We start from the raw sequence: 26291 nt of genomic DNA on the forward strand, positions 1-26291 counted from the left end.
TTTTTCCACAATAGAGGTCGCTAAAGCTCTAAAAGACCTTGATCTCAAAAAACCACCAGGACCAGACAACTTGGAGCCTTTCTTTTTAAAACTGGCATCTGAAATTGTAGCTGCTCCATTGTGTTACATTTTTAATCTTAGCTTGTTGACCAATGTAATTCCCAAAGTCTGGAAATCTGCGTTTGTTATCCCCCTCTTGAAAGGAGGAGATCTAACTATCTTAAATAATTATAGGCCTATTTCTAAACTGTCTGTTCTAGCTAAGGTACTTGAATTTCTTGTCAGTGAACAAGTAAAAGAATACCTGGCTACTAATTCTATTCTATCGATTTCCCAGTCAGGATTTCGCAAAAAACATAGTACTACTACTGCAGCCTTGAAGGTTATAAATGATATAACAGAAGCCTTAGATAAAAAACAGTGCTGTCTTTCTCTCTTTATAGACTTTTCTAAGGCCTTTGATACTATGGACCATGACATTTTGACTGAACGTCTTACAGCAGTTGGGTTTTCTGTACATGCAGTTGGATGGATTGCAAACTATCTTAAAGACAGAACTCAGGCTGTCCAGTTAGAAGGTATTTCATCTGAGGTTCTTTTAGTCCACAAAGGGGTGCCACAAGGTTCAGTACTTGGCCCTTTGTTATTTACATTGTATATAAATAATACTGGGGTGAATATTCCAAATGCAGCCTTTCATTTTTATGCTGATGACACAATCATATATTGCTTTGCACCCACACCTACAGAAGCGTTTGCATATTTGCAGAATGCGTTTAATAGAGTGCAAGAACAGCTCTGCCAGCTGCAACTTGTTCTAAATGCTGATTAAACAAAACTTATGTTTTTCACAGATTCAAAATCAGCAAGGTCAAATCGGTCTGTCATTGTCACCCTTAATGGTCAACAAATTGAACTTGTATCTACTTTTAAATATCTGGGGTTCTTGATTGATGACCACTTGTCTTTGGGGTAAAACTGAAACTTGTGGAGTCGACCTTTCTTCCAATTATTGATTATGGTGATGTGTTATATATGAATGCCTCCGCTCACTGCCTCCACGTGCTGGATAGTGTGTATCATGGCGCTCTGAGGTTTATCACAAACTGTGGTGCTCTAACACATCATTGTGTCTTATACACTAAAGTAAGTTGGCCATCTTTATATGCGCGCCAGCTTGGCCATTGGTATGTCTTGATTCACAAGGCCATTCTTGAGATGATTCCATCTTATTTATCATCTTTTTTAATCCTGAATAATAGAGCCTACAGTATCCGTTCTCAGGACTTTTACTGTTCCTAAGGTCAGAACAGAAATGTTCTGAAAACGTTTTCTGCTCCAACTTCATGGAATAATTTGCAGTCATGAGTGTAAATGTTTTATTTGATCTCGACCTGACTGTGTAAATCCAGTTGTTTATTATTTGTATCTCTTATGTCTATGTTTAATGTGACAATGTGTTGAAACTATATGTGCTGCCATTCTTGGCCAGGTCTCTCTTGTAAAAGAGATCTTTGATCTCAATGGGACAAACCTGGTTAAATAAAGGTTAAATAAAATAAAATAAAATGACAGGCAGGTTTAAGTGCCAGTAACTGTCCTGTGTTGTTTTCATTTGAATTTTTGGTCATATACACATGCTTCATGCAGTAACCAAGGGTTTCCCATACATTTATTTGTTTCATCTTACTTCATTGTAGAGTTGCACACAGAGTGCACATGCTCAGCCCCTTCTTCTCTTGCTTCAACTCTGTTTATCAGATCACAAATGAGACAAGAATTAGCTGCTTGCCACCCCACGGTCCCTCTGCCTCGCTCCCCACCACTGTGGACTGCTTCACTAGAGGTGAGCGAGCAGCAGCTGAGAAGACAAAGCTGCGGTCGGTGGCTGTTGCAGCTTGAATTTGGTGAGCATAAACTCCACAGCACCATATGTCACAGCAGACTGGTGGCCAGCGGTAGTGCCAGGTCTAACCTGTGTAGCAGCAGCAACAGAAAGTTTGCTGAGCCAGTGGGGAGTCGGGGCTGTCTGGTTCCCTGCAGCTGGGGGCTGTGTGAGCTGGATTCAGGTTGCTGTGGCCGCTGACTGGGGATCTGTCTCAGCCAGCAAGGTGGTCTGTAGTGGCCGGCAGTGAGGCAGAGGACGTGCTGTAATTGATGATAATGATGATGATTACATGTGTGGGACCAACATAATGAGATGACAGTCAGTCTACAGTTCTGAGTGACAGTACTGGTGTGTTGTTCTCACTTTAAATTCTTAAAGCCAGTCCACACCTGTTAACAAATACCAGTGTTGTGTGTGTGTGTTTTACACCAGGCTCTTAGGAACTCAGGAACTTGTTTCTTCTTGCACTTGCAGTCTGTAATCACCTCTATTTTATTCCCTGCCAATATCAGATGATCAGTTTGAACTTTTCTGTGTATAAAAGTAAGCAGATGAACAAATCAGCTCACAGCACTGCAGACGTGTCTGAGTGAGGCTGCTGTTACAACACTGAGGAGTGCGCTTTACTTTAATTGCAGACTCCAACACGGTAAGACATGAAGTCTACTTTAATTCCATGTTTATCATCACATGTCAGAAAGGGTATTTTATCAGCCTGCATTTGGATCAAGATCAGTACAGTTTACACTGAAAGATGAGACCATAAAGATTCTTAAAAGGAGTTAAGAGTTCTTAAAAGTTTTGCTCTCATCATTATTTTAAATTCTGTCTTTTAGGATTTATAATTTCCCATTTGCTTGAGATACTTTCTTTGTCTGAGTGAGGTCCGAGGCTGCTACTTACTCACTGACCACTGTATCTGTACACAGAAGATGTTTCAGGAACATATTCGAGAGGTTCTCCATCAAGTGGACGCAAAAAAAAAACTCACCCGCCATGGAAGTTTAGAAGAAAAGGTGGATCTCCTGACACTGGTCAAAAAGAAGAAGAAGAACTCAATTTTTCCCCCTGAGTATGAGGTGGTGCCTGCCACTCTTGGTGATCTTGTCCAAGCATTCGCTGGATTCTCTGAGTTTGAAGGTACGTACACACATGCACAAAGAACACAAGCTGCACCTGTCAATACTGGGCTTAGAGTATCTACCATATTTTCCAGAAACAACCCTCATCAAGGATTACAAGCACACTGGCCGGAGCTCTGGGAGGGCCAGCGTACGAGGAGGTGTTGACATGGCTTCAGCTGGAGTCAGTGCAGGAGCACTCAGACACAGAGAGACTTCATCTGTCGACATTAATGCAAAGACAGCAAACTTAAGCAAGATGAGGGAGATATGTCTTGGCCAGTATGTCTCTGTGAGCCTGTTTACACCTGCTATTTACATGCTTTTCTGTGAGCACAAATGGACAGCTGAGACACATTGTTGTTCATACCTGTGTCTATCATGTGTCTCCTGCTGACCACTTGTATTCAGATTTCGTTACTGCCTATGTCACTTACCTTACAAGGTCAAAGGGCCCAGCACACCGTTATTATGTCCGCACATGGCTTACACACGACAATGAATAACTCAGGTCATGTGATTTACAACATCTGGAGTGTAGTGCAGGTGACATATGAAAATTATGCTCACCTTTTCATAAAAGCATGAAACATGAACGTTTTGGACCCTGAACATTTTCAGAAATTGAGCCACTGTAAAAATGCCTTGTGGTGGCCATGGTGGCCTTTTTACTTTTAACCATAACTAAGTAATGTATTTTTCATCATATTTCCTGAACCAAATATGCAGAATAGGTGACGTATGGCTCAATGTTTTAATGGTCAAGGATTACAATGATACCATATACAACATCATAAACCGTTCAGGTGAATAGTTAGGGGATAATTCAGTGATGCAAGAAGGAAATCACTGTATCTGAGAACCTATGCTAGACTTAATAATATCATGTCTCCAACAGCTCATTATCCCAAAAACAAATGCCCATTGCTCCAAAGAGACACATTTGCCCTGTAGTTAATAAACCCTGAGCCTATTTTATAGGCCTCTGCTTGAAAATTGTATAATGAAATGAGTATATCTCTGCAACCACAAGGTCTATTTGAATACTTTTGATGTCATAGTAAAGGGGGCACTTGTGAGATTTGTTAAGATGTGTAAATATCAGTATATGTGTTATATGCAAAGAGTAAATGAAAGATGGCACACAGCACAAATGAAATATTTTGAGGTTCGCCTAAAAAAAAAAGAAGAATTTTCAGGATGAGTATCCCTTTGAAATGATGCAGCTGCAGCTCTAAACCTCTATTAAATCATAGCACAATATGTAAACATTAACTCTGCAAAGGCTGATTCTGATAAAGTGAAGCAGAACAATATTAGAGAGGTTTTGTATAGAACGCCGTTGTGGGGGAGGTGCCAGCTGTTGTATGCGGCCATTGTAATTCTTCCCCCCAAAGCCTGTCATGTTCACCCGGATTCATTTGAACACAACACAACATGTCCGTCTACCAGGGCCCTATTTCAGGAGGCAGGCTCAGCAAACTCAATGGCCCAATTCCAATCCGATCCCTTACAGACTCACTGACTTAGAGGCGCGTTCATGTGAAGTGCATGAGTGTGTGAGGGCTGTCCCATTGTCATATTGTCAAGTCAGTGAGTCAGTGAGTGAGCCCTTTATGCCCCCTTACCGTAGGTCAGCATCGATGTGGACTTACGGTAAGGAAATTGCCCACAGTTCATAGCGTTGTGATGTCAAATACAGGGATTGCCCTCCAACACCGGAAGTGTTATCCACCTTATTTTTCACGGAAACACGGAGGCAAAACAGAACGCAGCCAGCTTCCGTTTTTTTTTGTGCGACACTTCCGGTCCAGCACTCTTACCACTGTGTAAATGGGAATCGCCTTGTTGTTTACCTTGCTGAGTTTAGCTATATATATGTATATCTCACATTTTTCACGTCACTATATCACTGTTTAGACTAATCTCATGTTTGTAAAGTCTATATAAACACAATGACTGAACAAACATTAGTATTTTCTCTGTGTGTAATTAATAACATGGTTATCGTAGACAAGCTGGGCTAACCGTTAGCTGTTAGCCGTTAGCCGTGTCTGTAATAATTCACTAAACTCACAAAGTGGCCCATGAAAAAAATATTTTCTCCAGTGGATGTCTTAGTTACAACATGATTGAGCTAACTGGAGTAGTTTCATGTCGTATCCGACAACGGGAGGCTTTTAACGGATGACGATCCTGATGTTAGCTTTGCTGCTAGTGTTAACGTTAGCTGTCCCTGTCAGCTGCAGTCACTGATGCTTTCTAGACATCGTGATTTCCCAAAACTGAATAAATACCACACATAGCAACACAAAACCGCTTTGCTAGCTCAATCATGTTGTAACGGCTGGATGGTTGATGCGTACATGCTGATTCAGGTGCTATCAGAGCCGATCGGTGCATCACTATGGCTTAATGATCAACTCAGTCAATAAAAACAACCCATGCTGTGTTAGGAGTGTATGTCGCTGACAGAAAGAATGAAAGAAAAGGGAAAAAAACATAGAAAAGCAGCGTACACCTCACATATTTATTTCTCACAGGTGCGCACACGTGTGGCTGGCATGCAGAAGCACTGTGTGTCGAGGGCGTGAGCCGCAGCTTCAGCTGCTCAGGTAGAGAGGCTGTGTAGCACGGTGTGTTTTTTCGCTGATTTGGTTCTGCAGGTTCTCTGCTGGTACACTGGAGACAGGGATCAAGCAGTTTGTCTCACTCGGGATAGATTGTGCTTTTTTGGTTCATAGTTTATGATTGACGTGCGATTTATTCGCGTTTAGAGGGAATAAATTTCCGTTATAACGGAAACGTGGGCACAGTTATCTATACAAAATACACAGACTAACTAACTAACTGATTGACTAACATAAATAACTAAAAATTGAAAAAAAAAATAGCTTGCACTGTTAGCTCTGGTAAGGGAAAGCATGAGGGAAAGCGGCTGACCGGAAGTCACACACAAAAAAAACGGAAGTTGATCACTATTTACTTCTGTGTTTGAAAATGAAAAAAAAATGAAAACACGGTCAGCAGATATGCAAATGGTAACGTTATGGAAGGAGAGTGAAAAAAACAGATAGATAAACAATGAAACATTACATTTACAAGGATTTAAGATGGTACATAAACACACAATAAACAGTAAAATTTTAGAGAATAATTCCAGGGGGGGACAAGGAAAAAAAGTTGTAGCCTGTCTTTTATACAGCATCTTTTACCACAATTTGATGCTTTAATCTTCTCTCTATCTCTCCAACAGGCAGAGTGAATGTCTATACTAACTACACTAAAACTAAAACTAAACATTTCCTGCAATTAAACTGGTAAACTGGTTTATAAACAGTGTGCTGTGAGATCTGCCGCTGCGCACCTCACAACCGTGCGTAATAGTCGCGCATAATGACCGCTCTTCGTCGGTTAAACTGCACGTCTTTCATGTTTGTCTCACTGACAGGTGGAGAGCCTACAGACAGGTACCCATTGCTCCGCCACTGACTGCTCTTGTCCTGTCCTCTCCCTCTTCTTTCTCGCCTGTCCTCTCTATCACTAAACTTTGAGCTTAATCATTAGCTTTTAGCTTAGCAGCACTCGTAATTGAGTAGGCTTTTGAACAATGCAGGAGAAATGTTGCAGTATATTATCAGCCTGGGCCTGGGGCTTGTTCTAACAGTAAATGGGATGTGTTGTAACTTGTGAAAGTTAAACTGTGTCTGTGTGAGTGTACATCTTACCCCGTGATGCGCCATGTGGACAGCCGGGTCCAGCCACACGCTGCTACTGCTGCCAAGTACTAACGGCTGCTTGCCCCGCCCGTTGGAAAGAGTGTGGGATATACCACTACTAGGAATAGGAGGGGGGGGACTAAATCTTTTAAGATCTAAATAGCACATTATTGCGCGATTATAATGAGCACCGCTTATATTGTACTTTCAATAAATACTACTGCATTGTTCAATGTATATAGATATATATATATTCTTTGTGTGTGGAATATATGCTGACAATAACCGATAAATGATCACGCCCAGAGCTGCCAGTGTCAACAACATTTGGTAGCACTTTATAATACAGCCCGTGTTTTACGACGTAACTCCCCGTGTCTGACGGCGTAACTCCCCGTGTCTTACGACGTAACTCCCCGTGTCTTATGGCATAACTTCCCGTGTCTTACGGCATAACTTCCCGTGTCTTACGGCGTAACTCCCCGTGTCTTACGGCATAACTTCCCGTGTCTTACCATATACTTATTGGGACTTTCATGGTAACTCTCTGACATCTACATGGCATTTTAGAGGAACCTGTTGTGTAGTTTCGCTTGTCTTACAGTAGACCTGCCGGGGTCGGTACAGTGGAACTGCTACTGTCTTATGCTGTCACTCCCAGTGTCTTATAATGGAACTTCATGCGTCTTACCTTGCACTTACTGGGACTTCCCGGGTGACTCTCTGACATCTACCATGACATTTTGGGGGAGCCTATATGGTTTAGTTTCACTTATGACTTACAGTGTAACTCGCTATGTCTTACAGTAAAAACGTCTTACAGTCCAACTCTGATGTCTTACCATGTAGGCCTACTTATTAAAACTTATAACTATAAAATCAGATATGATTTACAGTTTTAAAATACACGAAAATCATACTGCAATATGTAACCTGTTTAATCACACAATGACAACTTCAGAGTTCTAAAATATCTTTATTCTTTACCACGCAGACACCTGGTACTTACATGCTAAGTGCCCAAGACTTCCCCTGTAAGTACCAGGGACCGGGCTGTATTGTAAAGTGCACACTGTTCACCCTTCCTTACCATGCAGGTACCTGGTACTTACACTCTAAGCACCCGAGACTTCTGCTGTACCTACCAGGGACTTTCCCTGTAATTACCAGAGACCTACACTGTACTTATCAGGGACCGGGCTGTATTGTAAAGTGCACACTGTTCACCCTTCCTTACCATGCAGGTACCTGGTACTTACACTCTAAGCACCCGAGACTTCTGCTGTACCTACCAGGGACTTTCCCTGTAATTACCAGAGACCTACACTGTACTTATCAGGGAGCGGGCTGTATTATAAATTGCACTGTTCACCCTTCCTTACCATGCAGGTACCTGGTACTTACACTCATTGTGTGATTAAACAGGTTACATATTGCAGTATGATTTTCGTGTATTTTAAAACTGTAAATCATATCTGATTTTATAGTTATAAGTTTTAATAAGTAGGCCTACATGGTAAGACAAAAGGAGTTGGACTGTAAGACGTTTTACTGTAAGACATAGCGAGTTACACTGTAAGTCATAAGTGAAACTAAACCATATAGGCTCCCCCAAAATGTCATGGTAGATGTCAGAGAGTCACCCGGGAAGTCCCAGTAAGTGCAAGGTAAGACGCATGAAGTTCCATTATAAGACACTGGGAGTGACAGCATAAGACAGTAGCAGTTCCACTGTAAGACCCCGGCAGGTCTTAGAGGAGTTACGCCGTAAGACACGGGAAGTTACGCCGTAAGACACGGGAAGTTACGTCGTAAGACACGGGGAGTTACGTCGTAAAACACGGGCTGTATTATAAAGTGCTACCCAACATTTTGTAGAGAGGGGGATAAGTGCTGTCCCATTCCTATTTGAGCCCTTTCAGACTCTCACACTCAATCACTTACAGCTGACGTCAGTTAAGTCAGTGACGGTTCAGGGCTTGAGTCTTTAGGGGCCGGATTGGAATTGGGTCTCTGAGTCTAATCCCGACCTCTGAGTTGACTGAGCCTGAGCTGAGAAACTCTGAGTTTTCGGTTCCAGAACAGCTGATCAGAATCAGTTCAATCAACGCTGAGTATGTTGAGCCTGAGAGAGGCGCGTTCACAGTGAGCACTGAAAGCCATCATCAGTGGAGTGCAGATAACGTGATATTCAGTGGCCGAAAGCAGAAAGCCACTTGTTTCATCCCAGTTCAGTCGGAGATTTTAATGGCCGTGAAATTAAAAAAAAAAAACCCAAAACAAAAAACTAATACATCAGCTGCAGCTAAACAGCGTGAGGCGTGATGGGAACAGACTGCAGAGTGTGTTAGTAGGTTATGTGAAGTGATGTTATGTAATGTGATGTGTTAATGTGTCTAATATACAGAAAATACAGAAACATTACACAGATTCATATATCTTAATATAATTTGCTGTATCATCTTATTCAGCTGTAATCTGATGGAGCCCAAACACACTGGGCAGCAACACAATATCAACCACAAAAATGTTGTACAGACTGGTAAAAGTTTTGCTTATACTTTATTCATTCTGTCAATATCAGGCTGAGATTAATTGAATTGCTGAACTACTGTGAAATGACTTCTGATTCACGTAATCCCTTTATGCTCAGATGGAGCTATTATGGGATGCTGAGTCTCATAAATGAGCCAATTACACCGCAAAATCTTTGAATAGCCTAAATGAAAAGTATTCATGAATCACTGCATCATGTAGGCTAACGTAGATTAATTTCTGATTAACACTGACAAACCTGCAGTTCTGTGGAATTCCTCTTTTTTTTCAAGATTATTTTTGGGGCTTTCGTTGCCTTAAATGGCAAAACAGTGTAATGTGGAGGGGAGAGAGGGAACAGCGCGCAGCAAGAGGCTGCAGGCTGGCTTTGAACCCGCGGTCGCTGCATCAGGCGCCGGGCGTCTGATCATAGGGTGTCTGCTCCATCCACTACGCCACTGATGCTCCGTTGCAAATACTTTGATAATTGATTCTGATTTATGTCCAGGGAAAACCACAAAAAAGGAGTCAAAAGTCTTTTCAGAGCCAGAGTCACTTTTCTTATGGCCCGACAAACCAGTGAGACAGTGGGAATGCATAAAATTTGCTCCGATGATAATGCAAATCCACAATGTGTAATATTTGATAGACCTGTATCTGGGTGCACAGATTGTTAGATAAATAAAAGACTGTGAGATGATATTGTCATAGAGACAGGGAGACATCCAAACTGGGTCTAATCACTTTCTCCTTTTGCAACAGCCTCTGTATAAACTCTGCACCAACGTCCACGACTTCATTCATTAAAGGAAACGCCATGTTTCTCCTACCTGCTACACGCTCAGCCTCAGGCTTAGGTGAAGCAAACCTGCCAGCCAGCAGGTTTGCTTCACGAAGTAAGTTGCCATAGATACACTGCTGCAGATCTGATGATACAACCACAGTCAGTCATCGATCTTTGGCCTAGGGTGTTCTGGTACCAGGTACACTTATCAACCTCCCTGTGCTCGAACATGGTGTTTGTTATGGCCAGTCCATGACGTCCAATAACAAAACACCACTCGGGTTTAGGTCAGGCAGGCTGTCCTCCCAATCACCCCGCTCCAGGTTTCTCTGTCATTGCCCATGTGAGCGTTGAAGTCCCCCAGAGGAACTATGGAGTCCCCGACCAGCACCCCTTCCAGGACACCGCCAAAAGACTCCAAGAAGACCGAGTACTCTGTACTACTGTTCAGTGCATTCGAGGCTACCCTCTTGTTCACCGGGGAGAACCCCAACACGGTGGCACTCAGCGGGGGGCTCTTGAGTATCCTTGAATCCAGCCCCTCTCTAGGAGTTTGGTTCTGGTTGTAATAGTCAGACAATAAGTCTGACTATTACAACCAGCAGTCTAAATCTGCTGCTTTAACCTCTGCTTCTCTCTTTCTTTCTCAATAACCATAGGACATAGAAGCCCAAAGAAAACTTCACCTGTTTCCCACCATCTGTATCCTCTCTCACCCGTAGGAAGATAAACCATGTCCACATGCCAACACTGAGGAAGGGAGAGGTGTTGGGTTTTGTGAGCAAGATTGTGTTCAACACAAACGACGTCCACCTCTGTGGAAGAACTGAAGTGGACGGCTCCTGCGAAGCACGTTGGAAGATAATGAATTTCTCTCTGAAGGTGAGCTCTGAATAATAACCACGTATGAAACCACAGCAGAACGATGGTGATGAGTGTTAAACAGAGCGGTCTGTCCTCCAGTCTGTGACCTGGAAATCATTCCAAGTCCAACACCTGGAAGGACGTCCCAGTCTGTCACATGTCTGTGAAAAGGCAACACTTACTGATGGCGTCTTCATCAGCATACACACCTGTTCTGTACTCACTTCAGAAAAGCAGCAGCTTCATCACAAAACAAAGAAAGGTCGGGTTGGAAACCAACAAGAAAAAACAGTAACTTAACATGATAATCATATGTCAAAAAGCCAGTTGCGATTTGCATGTAAAATTGACATTTTCAGTTTCAGAGTGTTTGTGTTGTGTGCCTTTTGCTTTGTGTTTCTAAGTTGTGGTGTGTGTCGGTCTTGTTATTTATTGGTAACATGCTTTGGGTTAAGTTGGTTGGACAGCATTGACAAGATGTCGTGGTACACCTGTTTGTTTACCTGCTGTATTTATTGTTTAATCAGGGCAAGAAGAAGGACAACAGTTCCTTTACTGTACCAGCAGGACACATCTATGGCTACAGGTTCAACGAGATCAAATTCAAGGAAGAGGAGGACATCCGTAAGAAACAAAGTGTCTGAGCGTGTTTACACACCTGCAGCATCTGTTATTTTTTGATATCAATAGGATCCCAGATTATTAATGATTTATTGCAATTTCTTTCTTTCAGAAATCCTGAATACGTGCCGTTATGAAGCGATGGAATGGGTATCAGGAAGAAGTAAAAAACTTTTCACACTGTTGCTTTGCTCTGTTTCATCTTGTATTTCACAGTATGCGAGCCAATCAACTGTCAATAACTCACTCTGTCTCTGACACTTAAAGTTCTTTCGTTACTTACAATTTGCTGACACCTCAGCTGCTTTCACTTTGACCTTTAAAACTGATTTCTGTTGTTTAAGTGACAGTTCAACTAACGGCCAGGCTCCACCGGGCACGTCAGCGGCGCGACACATCTGCAGTGCGAGTCCTGTAGCAGTTCACCCCCCTGTTAATCAATTACAGCGGCTCCACCAGCAAAGGGAGCAGCGCAACAACCCCCGCCTGTCGTGCGACTACTCTCTATTTTACGCGGCTCTTCTATTTTTGTCACGCTATGCTCCCCTACGCGACCCTCCAGCAGATAAAAACTACATGAAATAGTGTGCTAAACGAGCACAATGTGTTTTTAAATGAATAAACCATTATCAGAGGTGATATGTGATGATTTTTTTTTCATGCATTTACCCATGTTTATCCGTGATCCTACCGTTTAAACTATGTATTTTAATACAGTTTAAACTGTTTATTGTATTCTGTGGAACCCTGCATAAAGTAATAACTTCATGCAGCCTACATGCAGCCTCTCGGTTCAGCAAACGGTAAACAACCCCGCTGGCTTCTCTACCTGTTGCTTCTGTACGCCGTCAGTGGAGCCCAAATGGATACGCCGCGATGCTATGCTGACATGACGCTTACGTTTGCAGCTGGTGGAGCCAGGCTGTAACAGTTAAAACACCATCTGATATTTCAGTCCGGAGAGACAAATTTTCATCAGAGAAGGTAGCTAAGTCTTATCTGTGTGTGTGTGTGTGTTTAAACTAGTGGCAGAAATAACCCGGGAACCAAATATATTTAAATCTGGTGACTCCATTAAAGTGACCTTGAACTACCTGCAAAAAATGCAAGAAGGTAAGAGAGTGCAGATTTTACATTCCCTGCAATTCAAAGTCAAAAGTCTACAAACAAAAACTTCAAAGTGTTTGAGCGTGTTTACACACCTGCAGCATTTGTTATTTTTTTTTATATCAGTAGGATCCCAGATTATTAATGATTTATTGCTCTTTTCATTCTTTCAGGAAAACGGAAACCCAGCCTTCCCAGTCCGATAAGATGTAAAACACTTTTCACACTGTCGCTTTGCTCTGTTTCATCTTGTATTTCACAGCATGCAAGCCAATCAACTGTCAATAACTCACTCTGTCTCTGACACTTCAAGTACTTTCGTTACTTACACTTTGCTGACACCTCAGCTGCTTTCACTTTGACCTTTAAAACTGATTTCTGTTGTTTAAGTGACAGTTCAACTCACAGTTAAAAAACATCTGGTATTTCAGTCAGGAGAGATGGGTGAATGAAGTTAAGATAATGTTTATTACAAATTACAGGTGTACAGATTAACAGATGATGTGATGATAAACATTAGACAGACAGTTTTTGGTGCTTAGACTCTACAAGGAGATTTTGTATTCAAGGGACATCTGAGCAGCAGCAAGATAAATCCACCATGGAGGCTAGACACTGGTGGTGGCGGTGGCTGGTGACTCTGAGACTAATGCAGGATTTTATACTTCCATGTCAAATCGCTGTTGTACCTATGGCGTAGCTTCTTGAGATGTGCACCTATTAACACTAGCCATGTTTTATTTGTGGAAAATGTCTTTAGTATAAGACAGTTTCTATTGTTGGCGAATGTTGTGAGCTGTAATGGAGCTGAATTTTGTAATGTTATCTTTGTGAAATGTTGCTGTTGTCCCTGGCTTCATATGAGAAGAGGAAATCTCTGCTAGCTGCTAGGCTAATTTATGCAATGTAAAGTGTCATAGGCTTGTGCTAAAATCATTAGCATGTTGTATTGGTGGGGAAAATTTGTCCAGATAAAGACAAGTGTTTGTCTGTGAATCCTGTGAGTTGTAGGGAGCCAATCAGTGTACTAGTGTTTAAAACTGTTACTGCCAAGCCATGTTTACCATGTGCTTTTGGTGTGTTTTGAATCAATCAAACTTTACTGTACTTCACAGAAACCCAACTGCTGACTCGTGTTTTGGAGGTGTAACTGTAGAGCGACACAGACACACAACTGCACAAGTATAAATATTCACAATGCAGTGGGGCATGTGACATGGAATAGGCTCTGCACAGAGCTGACACACAACTATAAATCTGCCCTAATGGCTGATGAATCTGCAAGGACTAGGTGGCGATGGGGGGCTGGAGTGTGCGCACAACTACACAAATTATCTCATCCTCTGCTCAGAGGGTAATGAGCCCCTGGAGCTCAGTGTTTTTCCAATTTATGGACATTTACGGCCACTGTTCTTCTTTGAGTTAGCTGCTAACTGCTATCAGCTACTTTAAAAATCTCCCACAGTGGATCATGAGCACATGTCGTCAAACGTCACACCTGTGCTGACCAGCCTTGCAGGCTGTCCTGTTTATAAAGACATCGTTTTAGCACTGTTACTGCCACTGGTGGAAGCTTAAAGCGACTGCCAACTCCACTTCAACCTTTTTTTTTAGAATTTCAACTATTTCAAATGTTTCAACTGCAAATTTTCATCAGAGAAAGTAAGTCTTATCTGTATGCGTGTGTGTGTGTGTGTGTGTGTATGTGTGTGTGTGTGTGTGTGTGTGTGTGTTTGAACTAGTGGCAGAAATAGCCCTGGAACCAGGAACATCTGAATCTGACGACTCCACTGAAGAGACCTTGGAGACCCTGCAACAAATGCAAGAAGGTAAGCGAGTGCAGATTTTACATTCCCTGCAATTCAAAGTCAAAAGTCTACAAACAAAAACTTCAAAGTGTTTGAGCGTGTTTACACACCTGCAGCATTTGTTATTTTTTTTATATCAGTAGGATCCCAGGTTATTAATGATTTACTGCTCTTTTCATTCTTTCAGAAAAACTGGAACCCAGCCCTCCCAGTCCGATAAGATGTAAAACACTTTTCACACTGTCGCTTTGCTCTGTTCCATCTTGTATTTCACAGCATGCAAGCCAATCAACTGTCAATAACTCACTCTGTCTCTGACACTTCAAGTACTTTCGTTACTTACACTTTGCTGACACCTCAGCTGCTTTCACTTTGACCTTTAAAACTGATTTCTGTTGTTTAAGTGACAGTTCAACTCACAGTTAAAAAACATCTGGTATTTCAGTCAGGAGAGATGGGTGAATGAAGTTAAGATAATGTTTATTACAAATTACAGGTGTACAGATTAACAGATGATGTGATGATAAACATTAGACAGACAGTTTTTGGTGCTTAGACTCTACAAGGAGATTTTGTATTCAAGGGACATCTGAGCAGCAGCAAGATAAATCCACCATGGAGGCTAGACACTGGTGGTGGTGGTGGCTGGTGACTCTGAGACTAATGCAGGATTTTATACTTCCATGTCAAATCGCTGTTGTACCTATGGCGTAGCTTCTGCGTAGATGTGCACCTATTAACACTAGCCATGTTTTATTTGTGGAAAATGTCTTTAGTATAAGACAGTTTTTATTGTTGGCAAATGTTGTGAGCTGTAATGGAGCTGAATTTTGTAATGTTATCTTTGTTAAATGTTGCTGTTGTCCCTGGCTTCATATGAGAAGAGGAAATCTCTGCTAGCTGCTAGGCTAATTTATGCAATGTAAAGTGTCATAGGCTTGTGCTAAAATCATTAGCATGTTGTATTGGTGGGGAAAATTTGTCCAGATAAAGACAAGTGTTTGTCTGTGAATCCTGTGAGTTGTAGGGAGCCAATCAGTGTACTAGTGTTTAAAACTGTTACTGCCAAGCCATGTTTACCATGTGCTTTTGGTGTGTTTTGAATCAATCAAACTTTACTGTACTTCACAGAAACCCAACTGCTGACTCGTGTTTTGGAGGTGTAACTGTAGAGCGACACAGACACACAACTGCACAAGTATAAATATTCACAATGCAGTGGGGCATGTGACATGGAATAGGCTCTGCACAGAGCTGACACACAACTATAAATCTGCCCTAATGGCTGATGAATCTGCAAGGACTAGGTGGCGATGGGGGGCTGGAGTGTGCGCACAACTACACAAATTATCTCATCCTCTGCTCAGAGGGTAATGAGCCCCTGGAGCTCAGTGTTTTTCCAATTTATGGACATTTACGGCCACTGTTCTTCTTTGAGTTAGCTGCTAACAGCTATCAGCTACTTTAAAAATCTCCCACAGTGGATCATGAGCACATGTCGTCAAATGTCACACCTGTGCCGACCAGCCTTGCAGGCTGTCCTGTTTATAAAGACATCGTTTTAGCACTGTTACTGCCACTGGTGGAAGCTTAAAGCGACTGCCAACTCCACTTCAACCTTTTTTTTAGAATTTCAACTATTTCAAATGTTTCAACTGCAAATTGTCATCAGAGAAAGTAAGTCTTATCTGTATGCGTGTGTGTGTGTGTGTGTGTGTGTGTGTGTGTGTGTGTGTGTGTGTGTTTGAACTAGTGGACGAAGTAGCCCTGGAACCAGGAACATCTGAATCTGACGACTCCACTGAAGAGACCTTGGAGACCCTGCAACAAATGCAAGAAGGTAAGAGAGTGCAGATTTTACATTCCCTGCAATTCAAAGTCAAAAGTCTACAAACAAAAACTTCAAAGTGTTTGAGCGTGTTTACACACCTGCAGCATTTGTTATTTTTTTATATCAGTAGGATCCCTGGTTATTAATGATTTACTGCTGTTTCATTCTTTCAGAATTTACTTACAAGTCTCACACTGAGTACGTTAGTGGTAAAGCGGAGGAACAGCAACTCAGCCCTCCCAGTCCGATAAGATGTAAAACACTTTTCACACTGGCTACGGTTACATGATAGCTTCTCATTCGGAATGAAATAAATCTGAATGAAATCACTCGGAATTAAAGTCTTTCCAGCTGATTTCTGTTGTTTAAGTGAGATCAGTTCAATCACAGTTTATTCATCTGCGCAAGGTTTGGGTCAGGGAAGGTTTCTGATTGGATAGGGGGCAGGGCGGATGTTACGTGTTTACGTTTACCGGAAGAAAACACTGTAGTCCTCGCTCCGGATAAGAAGATGTTTGACGATGCCGTTCTTAGTGCGTTTTTTGGGCGTGTTTTGCTTATATTCTTGAAGCAGCAGTACGACAACAACCTTGTTCTGCTAATGCTTCATCTGTTGAGCAGGAGAAGGGAGGTAGAAGACCGTGCTGTGGCGAATGGAAACCGGTGAGTGCAACGAGTCCGACTGCTCTATCTCAGCCTGTTGCTATGCAGCCCGTTGCTATGTACGCTATATACGTCATCGCGCCAGAAGGGCAAGGAAACGAGCATGCGCAGAAAGACTGGAATGAATTTAAAGAGGAATGAGTGTATACATGCACACAAAATTCTTTCATACGGAATGACAAACGGAATAAACCACCCCCTTTAATCGGATTTAACTTTCAATCGGAATGACCGTTTTTCAATCGGAATGACCGTTTACATGACCACTTTTAATAGGAATGGCCTTTCATTCCGATTAAAAGTGGAATTAAACTGTGCATGTAAATGTACTGACTGTTGCTTTGCTCTGTTCCATCTTGTATTTCACAACATGCGAGCCAATCAACTGTCAATAACTCACTCTGTCTCTGACACTTCAAGTACTTTCGTTACTTACACTTTGCTGACACCTCAGCTGCTTTCACTTTGACCTTTAAAACTGATTTCTGTTGTTTAAGTGACAGTTCAACTCACAGTTAAAAAACATCTGGTATTTCAGTCAGGAGAGATGGGTGAATGAAGTTAAGATAATGTTTATTACAAATTACAGGTGTACAGATTAACAGATGATGTGATGATAAACATTAGACAGACAGTTTTTGGTGCTTAGACTCTACAAGGAGATTTTGTATTCAAGGGACATCTGAGCAGCAGCAAGATAAATCCACCATGGAGGCTAGACACTGGTGGTGGCGGTGGCTGGTGACTCTGAGACTAATACAGGATTTTATACTTCCATGTCAAATCGCTGTTGTACCTATGGCGTAGCTTCTGCGTAGATGTGCACCTATTAACACTAGCCATGTTTTATTTGTGGAAAATGTCTTTAGTATAAGACAGTTTCATTGTTGGCGAATGTTGTGAGCTGTAATGGAGCTGAATTTTGTAATGTTATCTTTGTGAAATGTTGCTGTTGTCCCTGGCTTCATATGAGAAGAGGAAATCTCTGCTAGCTGCTAGGCTAATTTATGCAATGTAAAGTGTCATAGGCTTGTGCTAAAATCATTAGCGTGTTGTATTGGTGGGGAAAATTTGTCCAGATAAAGACACGTGTTTGTCTGTGAATCCTGTGAGTTGTAGAGCCAATCAGTGTACTAGTGTTTAAAACTGTTACTGCCAAGCCATGTTTACCATGTGCTTTTGGTGTGTTTGAATCAATCAAACTTTACTGTACTTCACAGAAACCCAACTGCTGACTCGTGTTTTGGAGGTGTAACTGTAGAGCGACACAGACACACAACTGCACAAGTATAAATATTCACAATGCAGTGGGGCATGTGACATGGAATAGGCTCTGCATAGAGCTGACACACAACTATAAATCTGCCCTAATGGCTGATGAATCTGCAAGGACAAGGTGGCGATGGGGGGCTGGAGTGTGCGCACAACTACACAAATTATCTCATCCTCTGCTCAGAGGGTAATGAGCCCCTGGAGCTCAGTGTTTTTCCAATTTATGGACATTTACGGCCACTGTTCTTCTTTGAGTTAGCTGCTAACAGCTATCAGCTACTTTAAAAATCTCCCACAGTGGATCATGAGCACATGTCGTCAAACGTCACACCTGTGCTGACCAGCCTTGCAGGCTGTCCTGTTTATAAAGACATCGTTTTAGCACTGTTACTGCCACTGGTGGAAGCTTAAAGCGACTGCCAACTCCACTTCAACCTTTTTTTTAGAATTTCAACTATTTCAAATGTTTCAACTGCAAATTTTCATCAGAGAAAGTAAGTCTTATCTGTATGCGTGTGTGTGTGTGTGTGTGTGTGTGTGTGTGTGTGTGTGTGTGTGTGTGTGTGTGTGTGTGTGTGTGTTTGAACTAGTGGACGAAGTAGCCCTGGAACCAGGAACATCTGAATCTGACGACTCCACTGAAGAGACCTTGGACACCCTGCTACAAATGCAAGAAGGTAAGAGAGTGCAGATTTTACATTCCCTGCAATTCAAAGTCAAAAGTCTACAAACAAAAACTTCAAAGTGTTTGAGTGTGTTTACACACCTGCAGCATTTGTTATTTTTTTATATCAGTAGGATCCCAGGTTATTAATGATTTACTGCTGTTTCATTCTTTCAGAATTTACTTACAAGTCTCACATTGAGTACGTTGGTGGTAAAGCGGAGGAACAGCGACTCAGCCCTCCCAGTCCGATAAGATGTAAAACACTTTTCACACTGTTGCTTTGCTCTGTTCCATCTTGTATTTCACAACATGCGAGCCAATCAACTGTCAATAACTCACTCTGTCTCTGACACTTCAAGTACTTTCGTTACTTACACTTTGCTGACACCTCAGCTGCTTTCACTTTGACCTTTAAAACTAATTTCTGTTGTTTAAGTGACAGTTCAACTCACAGTTAAAAAACATCTGGTATTTCAGTCAGGAGAGATGGGTGAATGAAGTTAAGATAATGTTTATTACAAATTACAGGTGTACAGATTAACAGATGATGTGATGATAAACATTAGACAGACAGTTTTTGGTGCTTAGACTCTATTTTTGCTGTTTAAAGGGACATCTGAGCAGCAGCAAGATAAATCCACCATGGAGGCTAGACACTGGTGGTGGCGGTGGCTGGTGACTCTGAGACTAATGCAGGATTTTATACTTCCATGTCAAATCGCTGTTGTACCTATGGCGTAGCTTCTGCGTAGATGTGCACCTATTAACACTAGCCATGTTTTATTTGTGGAAAATGTCTTTAGTATAAGACAGTTTCTATTGTTGGCGAATGTTGTGAGCTGTAATGGAGCTGAATTTTGTAATGTTATCTTTGTGAAATGTTGCTGTTGTCCCTGGCTTCATATGAGAAGAGGAAATCTCTGCTAGCTGCTAGGCTAATTTATGCAATGTAAAGTGTCATAGGCTTGTGCTAAAATCATTAGCGTGTTGTATTGGTGGGGAAAATTTGTCCAGATAAAGACACGTGTTTGTCTGTGAATCCTGTGAGTTGTAGGGAGCCAATCAGTGTACTAGTGTTTAAAACTGTTACTGCCAAGCCATGTTTACCATGTGCTTTTGGTGTGTTTTGAATCAATCAAACTTTACTGTACTTCACAGAAACCCAACTGCTGACTCGTGTTTTGGAGGTGTAACTGTAGAGCGACACAGACACACAACTGCACAAGTATAAATATTCACAATGCAGTGGGGCATGTGACATGGAATAGGCTCTGCATAGAGCTGACACACAACTATAAATCTGCCCTAATGGCTGATGAATCTGCGAGGACAAGGTGGCGATGGGGGCTGGAGTGTGCGCACAACTACACAAATTATCTCATCCTCTGCTCAGAGGGTAATGAGCCCTGGAGCTCAGTGTTTTTCCAATTTATGGACATTTACGGCCACTGTTCTTCTTTGAGTTAGCTGCTAACTGCTATCAGCTACTTTAAAAATCTCCCACAGTGGATCATGAGCACATGTCCAAACGTCACACCTGTGCCGACCAGCCTTGCAGGCTGTCCTGTTTATAAAGACATCGTTTAGCACTGTTACTGCCACTGGTGGAAGCTAAAGCGACTGCCAACTCCACTTCAACCTTTTTTTTTAGAATTTCAACTATTTCAAATGTTTCAACTGCAAATTTTCATCAGAGAAAGTAAGTCTTATCTGTATGCGTGTGTGTGTGTGTGTGTGTGTATGTGTGTGTGTGTGTGTGTGTGTGTGTGTTTGAACTAGTGGACGAAGTAGCCCTGGAACCAGGAACATCTGAATCTGACGACTCCACTGAAGAGACCTTGGACACCCTGCTACAAATGCAAGAAGGTAAGAGAGTGCAGATTTTACATTCCCTGCAATTCAAAGTCAAAAGTCTACAAACAAAAACTTCAAAGTGTTTGAGTGTGTTTACACACCTGCAGCATTTGTTATTTTTTTTATATCAGTAGGATCCCAGGTTATTAATGATTTACTGCTGTTTCATTCTTTCAGAATTTACTTACAAGTCTCACATTGAGTACGTTGGTGGTAAAGCGGAGGAACAGCGACTCAGCCCTCCCAGTCCGATAAGATGTAAAACACTTTCCCAGTGTTGCTTTGCTCTGTTCCATCTTGTATTTCACAGCATGCGAGCCAATCAACTGCCAATAACTCACTCTGTCTCTGACACTTCAAGTACTTTCATTACTTACACTTTGCTGACACCTCAGTTGCTTTCACTTTGACCTTTAAAACTGATTTTTGCTGTTTAAATGACAGTTCAACTCACAGTTAAAAAACATCTGGTATTTCAGTCAGGAGAGATGGGTGAATGAAGTTAAGATAATAGTTTTAACTTAACTAACATGGATTTACCCACAAACATTTGAAAGAATTTGTACTTAAACACTTATTTTTCACTTTAACTTTTAACTTTTTAACTTTTAATTTAAAGAGCTGCACATTACCCCCACAATCAAAACCCAAACTTAAATCGCTGCAGCCACTGTTTGCCTAACACCTGTGCCAGTAATTTCAGTATTAACACAAATATTTCTAACATCATCATAATCAACATCAAATATCAAATATCATAAATTCAGTGTCTTCTAACGATACCAGAGACGTCTTTGGGAGGAACCACAAGTTGAATTGCCTTCTTCTGTTTAGATGTTTCTCCATTCCCAGTGCAGGGTGAGTGCTGCTTGTCTCACAGATGTCCTCACTTTCAGTGATGAGCAGCCTGTTCTGCTCTGCTTTGCATTGCATTATGGGACTTGTAGTTAGTTGTAGTTGTGGAGGGTTTGAAGTGAAGTGAAGTGAAGTGAAGTGAAGTGAAGTGAAGTGAAGTGAAGTGAAGTGGTTTGATTTGAATCTTCTGCATCTCAGATTTATCTCAACATTATCCCCCTTATTTGCCCCCCAGGTCACCTTTACCCACCACCTTTCTAGAGGAATAACATGAAAATAATAACATGAAATAATAACAGAAATCTCAGCGCTCCTGCCATTGGGAACAAAAAGTTCTTTCAGAGCTTAATAATTAATACATCGGAGCTGGAGGACCCACCTGCCGGTTCCCAGTGTGCCGGTCAGCTACAGCAACACCAGAGAGAGAGAGTAATGAATAAGAATGAGACTGTGTGCCGGTGTTGCTCTGCAGTTGTGGGGGATGTGAATGGAAACATATCCACCATAAACTAACATCACCCAGATGTGCTGATCACTGGGATGAGGAAACACCAAATTGGAGGCCAGCTCCTTATCCCCACTGCTTTCAGGCAGCCTTAGCACTTAAAAGCAGAACGACATACTGTATGTTGTAGACATTGCAGATATATTAATGAAAACACACTGAATGCACAATACGGCATGACCCAGATGTACCGATCACCAGCAACCTTCTAGTAGTCTATGATGACAAGACACAACACACTGTGGGAGACAGGTCTATTTTTTCTGGTGGCACACTGGTGGAAGTGGAGCGGTGTGGATGAATGAAAAATGCAAACAATAAACAGTTGATTTCGTGTGGTAACCTGTTGCGCATTCCCAGGAAGCACCACTGTGTTTGCCCAATACGCAAAATGCGAATGAGTCTGGACACAGAGTGTACCTTTCCTCTATTCCCGAGGGGCGGTATCAACAGCTGTCACTCAAAGTGCCCCTACATGCAATTGGAAAGACGGAAAACCAATCAGAGTAAACGAAACGTGTGACGAAGGCTAGCACAATGCCACTGTAAACAGACCAGCAAGCAAGTGCAGCATGCAGCAGAGATGAGCTGTGATGATGTCTGGGAAAGACTGCTGCCGTCTTTGCGGATTTCCTCCTCACTGTGGACTCCGAGTTGCATGGCTGTGATTCCCAGCTTGGTTGCTTCCCTGACCTGCTCCTCCATGAGAGCAACTAGCAGAGAAACAACAATAGCCACTGGGTTTTCACTGAGTCCCATCTTTTTATCGATCAACGGAGCCAGTTGGTAAATTAAACTTTTACCAAACCCCGTAGGAAGGACGGCAAACACATCCTTTTTTTCAATAAAAGCTTTTAGTGCAGCCATTTTTTCTGCTTTTAAAGAAAATGTACCTTCCAGTTCATTCAACACATTTACCATTGCAGTTTCAAAATCAGTAGCCATGTTGGTTCTTTACAAAATGCATTCACTCCACTCCTTGTCCCTCCTATTCTGATGACGGGATTTCAAATAACCCAGCCCAAAGTAATAAACAGCTGTGATTGGCCCGGTAAGCTTTAACTGATGCCAGAATGCGCCTTAATGATTGCATAGCCAGATTGATCTGTGGAGCAAAATAGAATATGAGCTCCGCAGATTAGGATGGTTTCACCAGGCTACCACTGTGGTCCTTTGACTTGTTGACTTGTGTTGTCCTGCAGGTGAGCAGCCTGATGGAGGACGGTCAGGCTCATCTCTCTGAGTCTCTGCCTGCTGCTCTGCAGGATGGAGGGCAGCTCCACTGGCTCGCCGTGTTCCTCTGCTCCTCCGACGAGTCCCTGAGAGAGCCGTCTGAGCAGACGATAGTGGCAGGAGATGAACCGGGAGTGCTGCTGTTGGCCCTGTGTGTTGCTGTGCGGGGACTCAGCATGTTGCGGCAGTAGAATTACGCTGACCTGTTGCTTAGTCTTATAGCTGCAGTTATGATGATGGGAGACAAAGGGATTCTGGGTACATTTATGTGTCCTGCATTTAGGACCACTGGGAGTCAAAGTAATGGTCAGACTAAATTGTCTTTGTGTTCATCACCTGTTCTGTATTTTGATCCTGGGTATTTCTGTCTTTTGTATTTTTCATATAGTTTTCTATAACTGTTTTTTCTCCTGCTGTTGGACAGAACATTTCCAATCCTGTATTCTATCATTGATTTAAGACGTAGTTCTAATGGTCTTTGAAATGTCAGTCACTGATTATGTTTGACACTTTTGATGTTACAGTATATGCTTTTAAATTTGATCAGGTGTTGTACTAATTTTCTGTCATGTCGTATTGGTTAACCTGGTCCAGTTACCTGTCTATAGAAGGAGGAGCTAACCTTTAGTCTTGAGGACAGGAGGAAGATCCTGGTTGGCTAGAAACCTTGTCTTGGTAGTAAATCATGAAAGGACCATTGCTCATTGCTCATCTTAATTTTGGCTTTGTGCAAAGACTAAATAAAGTTCTTCAGTGACTGTGGTGTTGGTTTCCTTGGGACACTGGGACAGGACATTGAATCTCTCCTGGTTTTCACTTCAGGGTCGTTACTGTGTAACAGCAGTGTCAGTAAACCTGTACCACCTCAGGCTTTTGTAGGTACAATGTTGCACTGTAAGTAGACCTACTTTACAACATAAAGACCTACAGCATGTCCTGACTCTTTTCCAAGTATTTTAACAATGATAAATAGCTCTTTGATCAATGGCTGTGTACCAAATTGTTTTAAACATGCTGTCATTCACCCTCTGATCAAAAAACCCAACTTAGATCCATCTGTTCTTAATAATTACCGTCCAATTTCAAAGCTCTCCTTCTTATCCAAAATCCTTGAAAAAGTAGTTTTTTCACAACTTATCAACTTTCTGGATCAATCAAACACACTCGATAAGTTTCAGTCAGGATTTAGGAAACATCACAGTACAGAATCTGCTCTCCTGAGGGTGACAAATGATTTGTCATTGTTTTTAGATTCAGGAAATCACTCTGTTTTAATTTTGTTAGATCTGTCGGCAGCATTCGACACAGTCGATCACTCGATCCTCCTGGATCGCCTTAAGCATGTTGTTGGCATTCAAGGCCAGGCCCTTAAATGGTTTGCTTCCTACCTTCAGGACAGATCAGCCTCCGTCAAAATTGGAAATGTGTAGTCGTCTTCTGCTCCAATCCCCTGCGGGGTGCCTCAGGGATCTATTTTAGGCCCTATTTTATTTTCATTATACATGTTGCCTCTGGGGTCTATTTTTAAAAAACATAACATTTCTTATCACTCCTATGCTGACGACACCCAGCTTTACCTCCCTCTGAAACCCTGTGATCCATGCAGTGTCTCATCCCTTTTAAATTGCATTGAGGATGTAAAAACCTGGATGGAAAAAAGCTTCCTCCAGCTGAACCAAAACAAAACAGAAATCTTAATCTTCGGCTCTGCAAACTGCCCCACGTCAATAATTGATGCCCTCGGGCCTTTGTCAGAAAATGTAAAATCCCATGCAAGAAATCTTGGTGTCATATTTGATTCTGGTTTAAAATTCGACAAACAAACAAATTCAGTTGTTAGCACTGCCTTCTACCACTTAAGATCAATAGCAAGAGTTAAATCACTACTGTCCGCCAAAGACTTAGAGACCCTACTCCATGCATTTATTTCCTCTCGCATCGATTACTGCAATTCCCTTTATACTGGACTCAGTCAGTCAACACTTTCACGCCTGCAGCTGGTTCAAAATGCAGCAGCAAGACTCCTCACTGGTACCAGGAAGAGAGACCATATCTCCCCTGTACTGGCCTCTCTTCACTGGTTACCAGTGAAGAACAGAATTGATTTTAAAATCCTTTTATTTGTTTTTAAAGCACTGCATGGACTGTCACCAGGGTACATTTCTGATATGGTCATCCCCTATTCCACTTCCAGACCCCTTAGATCTGCTGACCAATCACTGCTCCTCATTCCACACACCAAGTTAAAAACCAAAGGTGATCGTGCATTTTCAGTTGTCGGCCCAAAATTGTGGAATAGTTTGCCACTAAATATTAGAACTTCCCCGTCCATCGAAGTCTTCAAAGCACGTCTGAAGACTCACCTTTTTTCTTTAGCCTTTTAATTATTATCGTGTAAATAGGCTCTTGTGTTTATTCGATTCTATGTTTTATTTGTTGGTTGTCCGATCGCTCTTTACTAATTTATTATATCTTCTTATTTATGACTTTTGCTTTGTTTTGTTGTTTTTTGATTGATAATTTCTGTGTTATGTGAAGCACTTTGGTCAACTTCTGTTGTTTTTAAATGTGCTATATAAATAAACTGACTTGACTTGACTTTTCCCTGCACCTGTTTGTTCCAAAGTAAAAACACAGTTGTACCCTGCAGTACTTTAGTTAAGTACACAAGAACTTTGTAGTTTGACTCATTTCCTCTCTTTGTTGTCATCTGTCCCCCCAGTGTTGTTACATTATATATGGTCACATTCAAATATATCAGATTTTATGACAGCACAGTCTCACTCAGAGGGCTTCAAAATATGCCACTTGGGCAGAGTTCCCACGCCAGGGCCACCTGGCTCAGAGGTAGAGCGGGTTGTCCACTACTCAGAAGGTTAGTGGTTCAATCCATGGCTCCTCCAGTCTGTATGTCAAAGTGTCCTTGGGCAAGATACTGAACCCCAAATTGTTCCTGATGACTGT

The 26291-nt window shown here is 41.9% G+C and overlaps 1 protein-coding gene across 1 annotated transcript in view; it reads left to right on the plus strand.

The window, feature by feature from the left end:
* Positions 1 to 2918: 2918 nt before the first annotated feature.
* LOC125902715 (uncharacterized) overlaps positions 2919 to 26291 on the plus strand; it is a 43754-nt gene continuing 20381 nt past the window's right edge. The window contains exons 1-12 of the mRNA XM_049599264.1: positions 2919 to 3028; positions 3105 to 3291; positions 10770 to 10929; positions 11439 to 11535; positions 11645 to 11695; positions 12559 to 12645; positions 12813 to 12848; positions 16201 to 16287; positions 18804 to 18890; positions 19055 to 19135; positions 20660 to 20746; positions 20912 to 20992. Coding sequence (XP_049455221.1) covers positions 3179 to 3291; positions 10770 to 10929; positions 11439 to 11535; positions 11645 to 11695; positions 12559 to 12645; positions 12813 to 12848; positions 16201 to 16287; positions 18804 to 18890; positions 19055 to 19135; positions 20660 to 20746; positions 20912 to 20992 — 967 coding nt within the window. The 5' untranslated portion in view covers positions 2919 to 3028; positions 3105 to 3178. The remainder of the gene's footprint in view (positions 3029 to 3104; positions 3292 to 10769; positions 10930 to 11438; positions 11536 to 11644; positions 11696 to 12558; positions 12646 to 12812; positions 12849 to 16200; positions 16288 to 18803; positions 18891 to 19054; positions 19136 to 20659; positions 20747 to 20911; positions 20993 to 26291) is intronic.

The sequence above is a fragment of the Epinephelus fuscoguttatus genome, linkage group LG2 (assembly GCF_011397635.1).
Source record: "Epinephelus fuscoguttatus linkage group LG2, E.fuscoguttatus.final_Chr_v1".
In the NCBI taxonomy this organism is placed as follows: Eukaryota; Metazoa; Chordata; class Actinopteri; order Perciformes; family Serranidae; genus Epinephelus; species Epinephelus fuscoguttatus.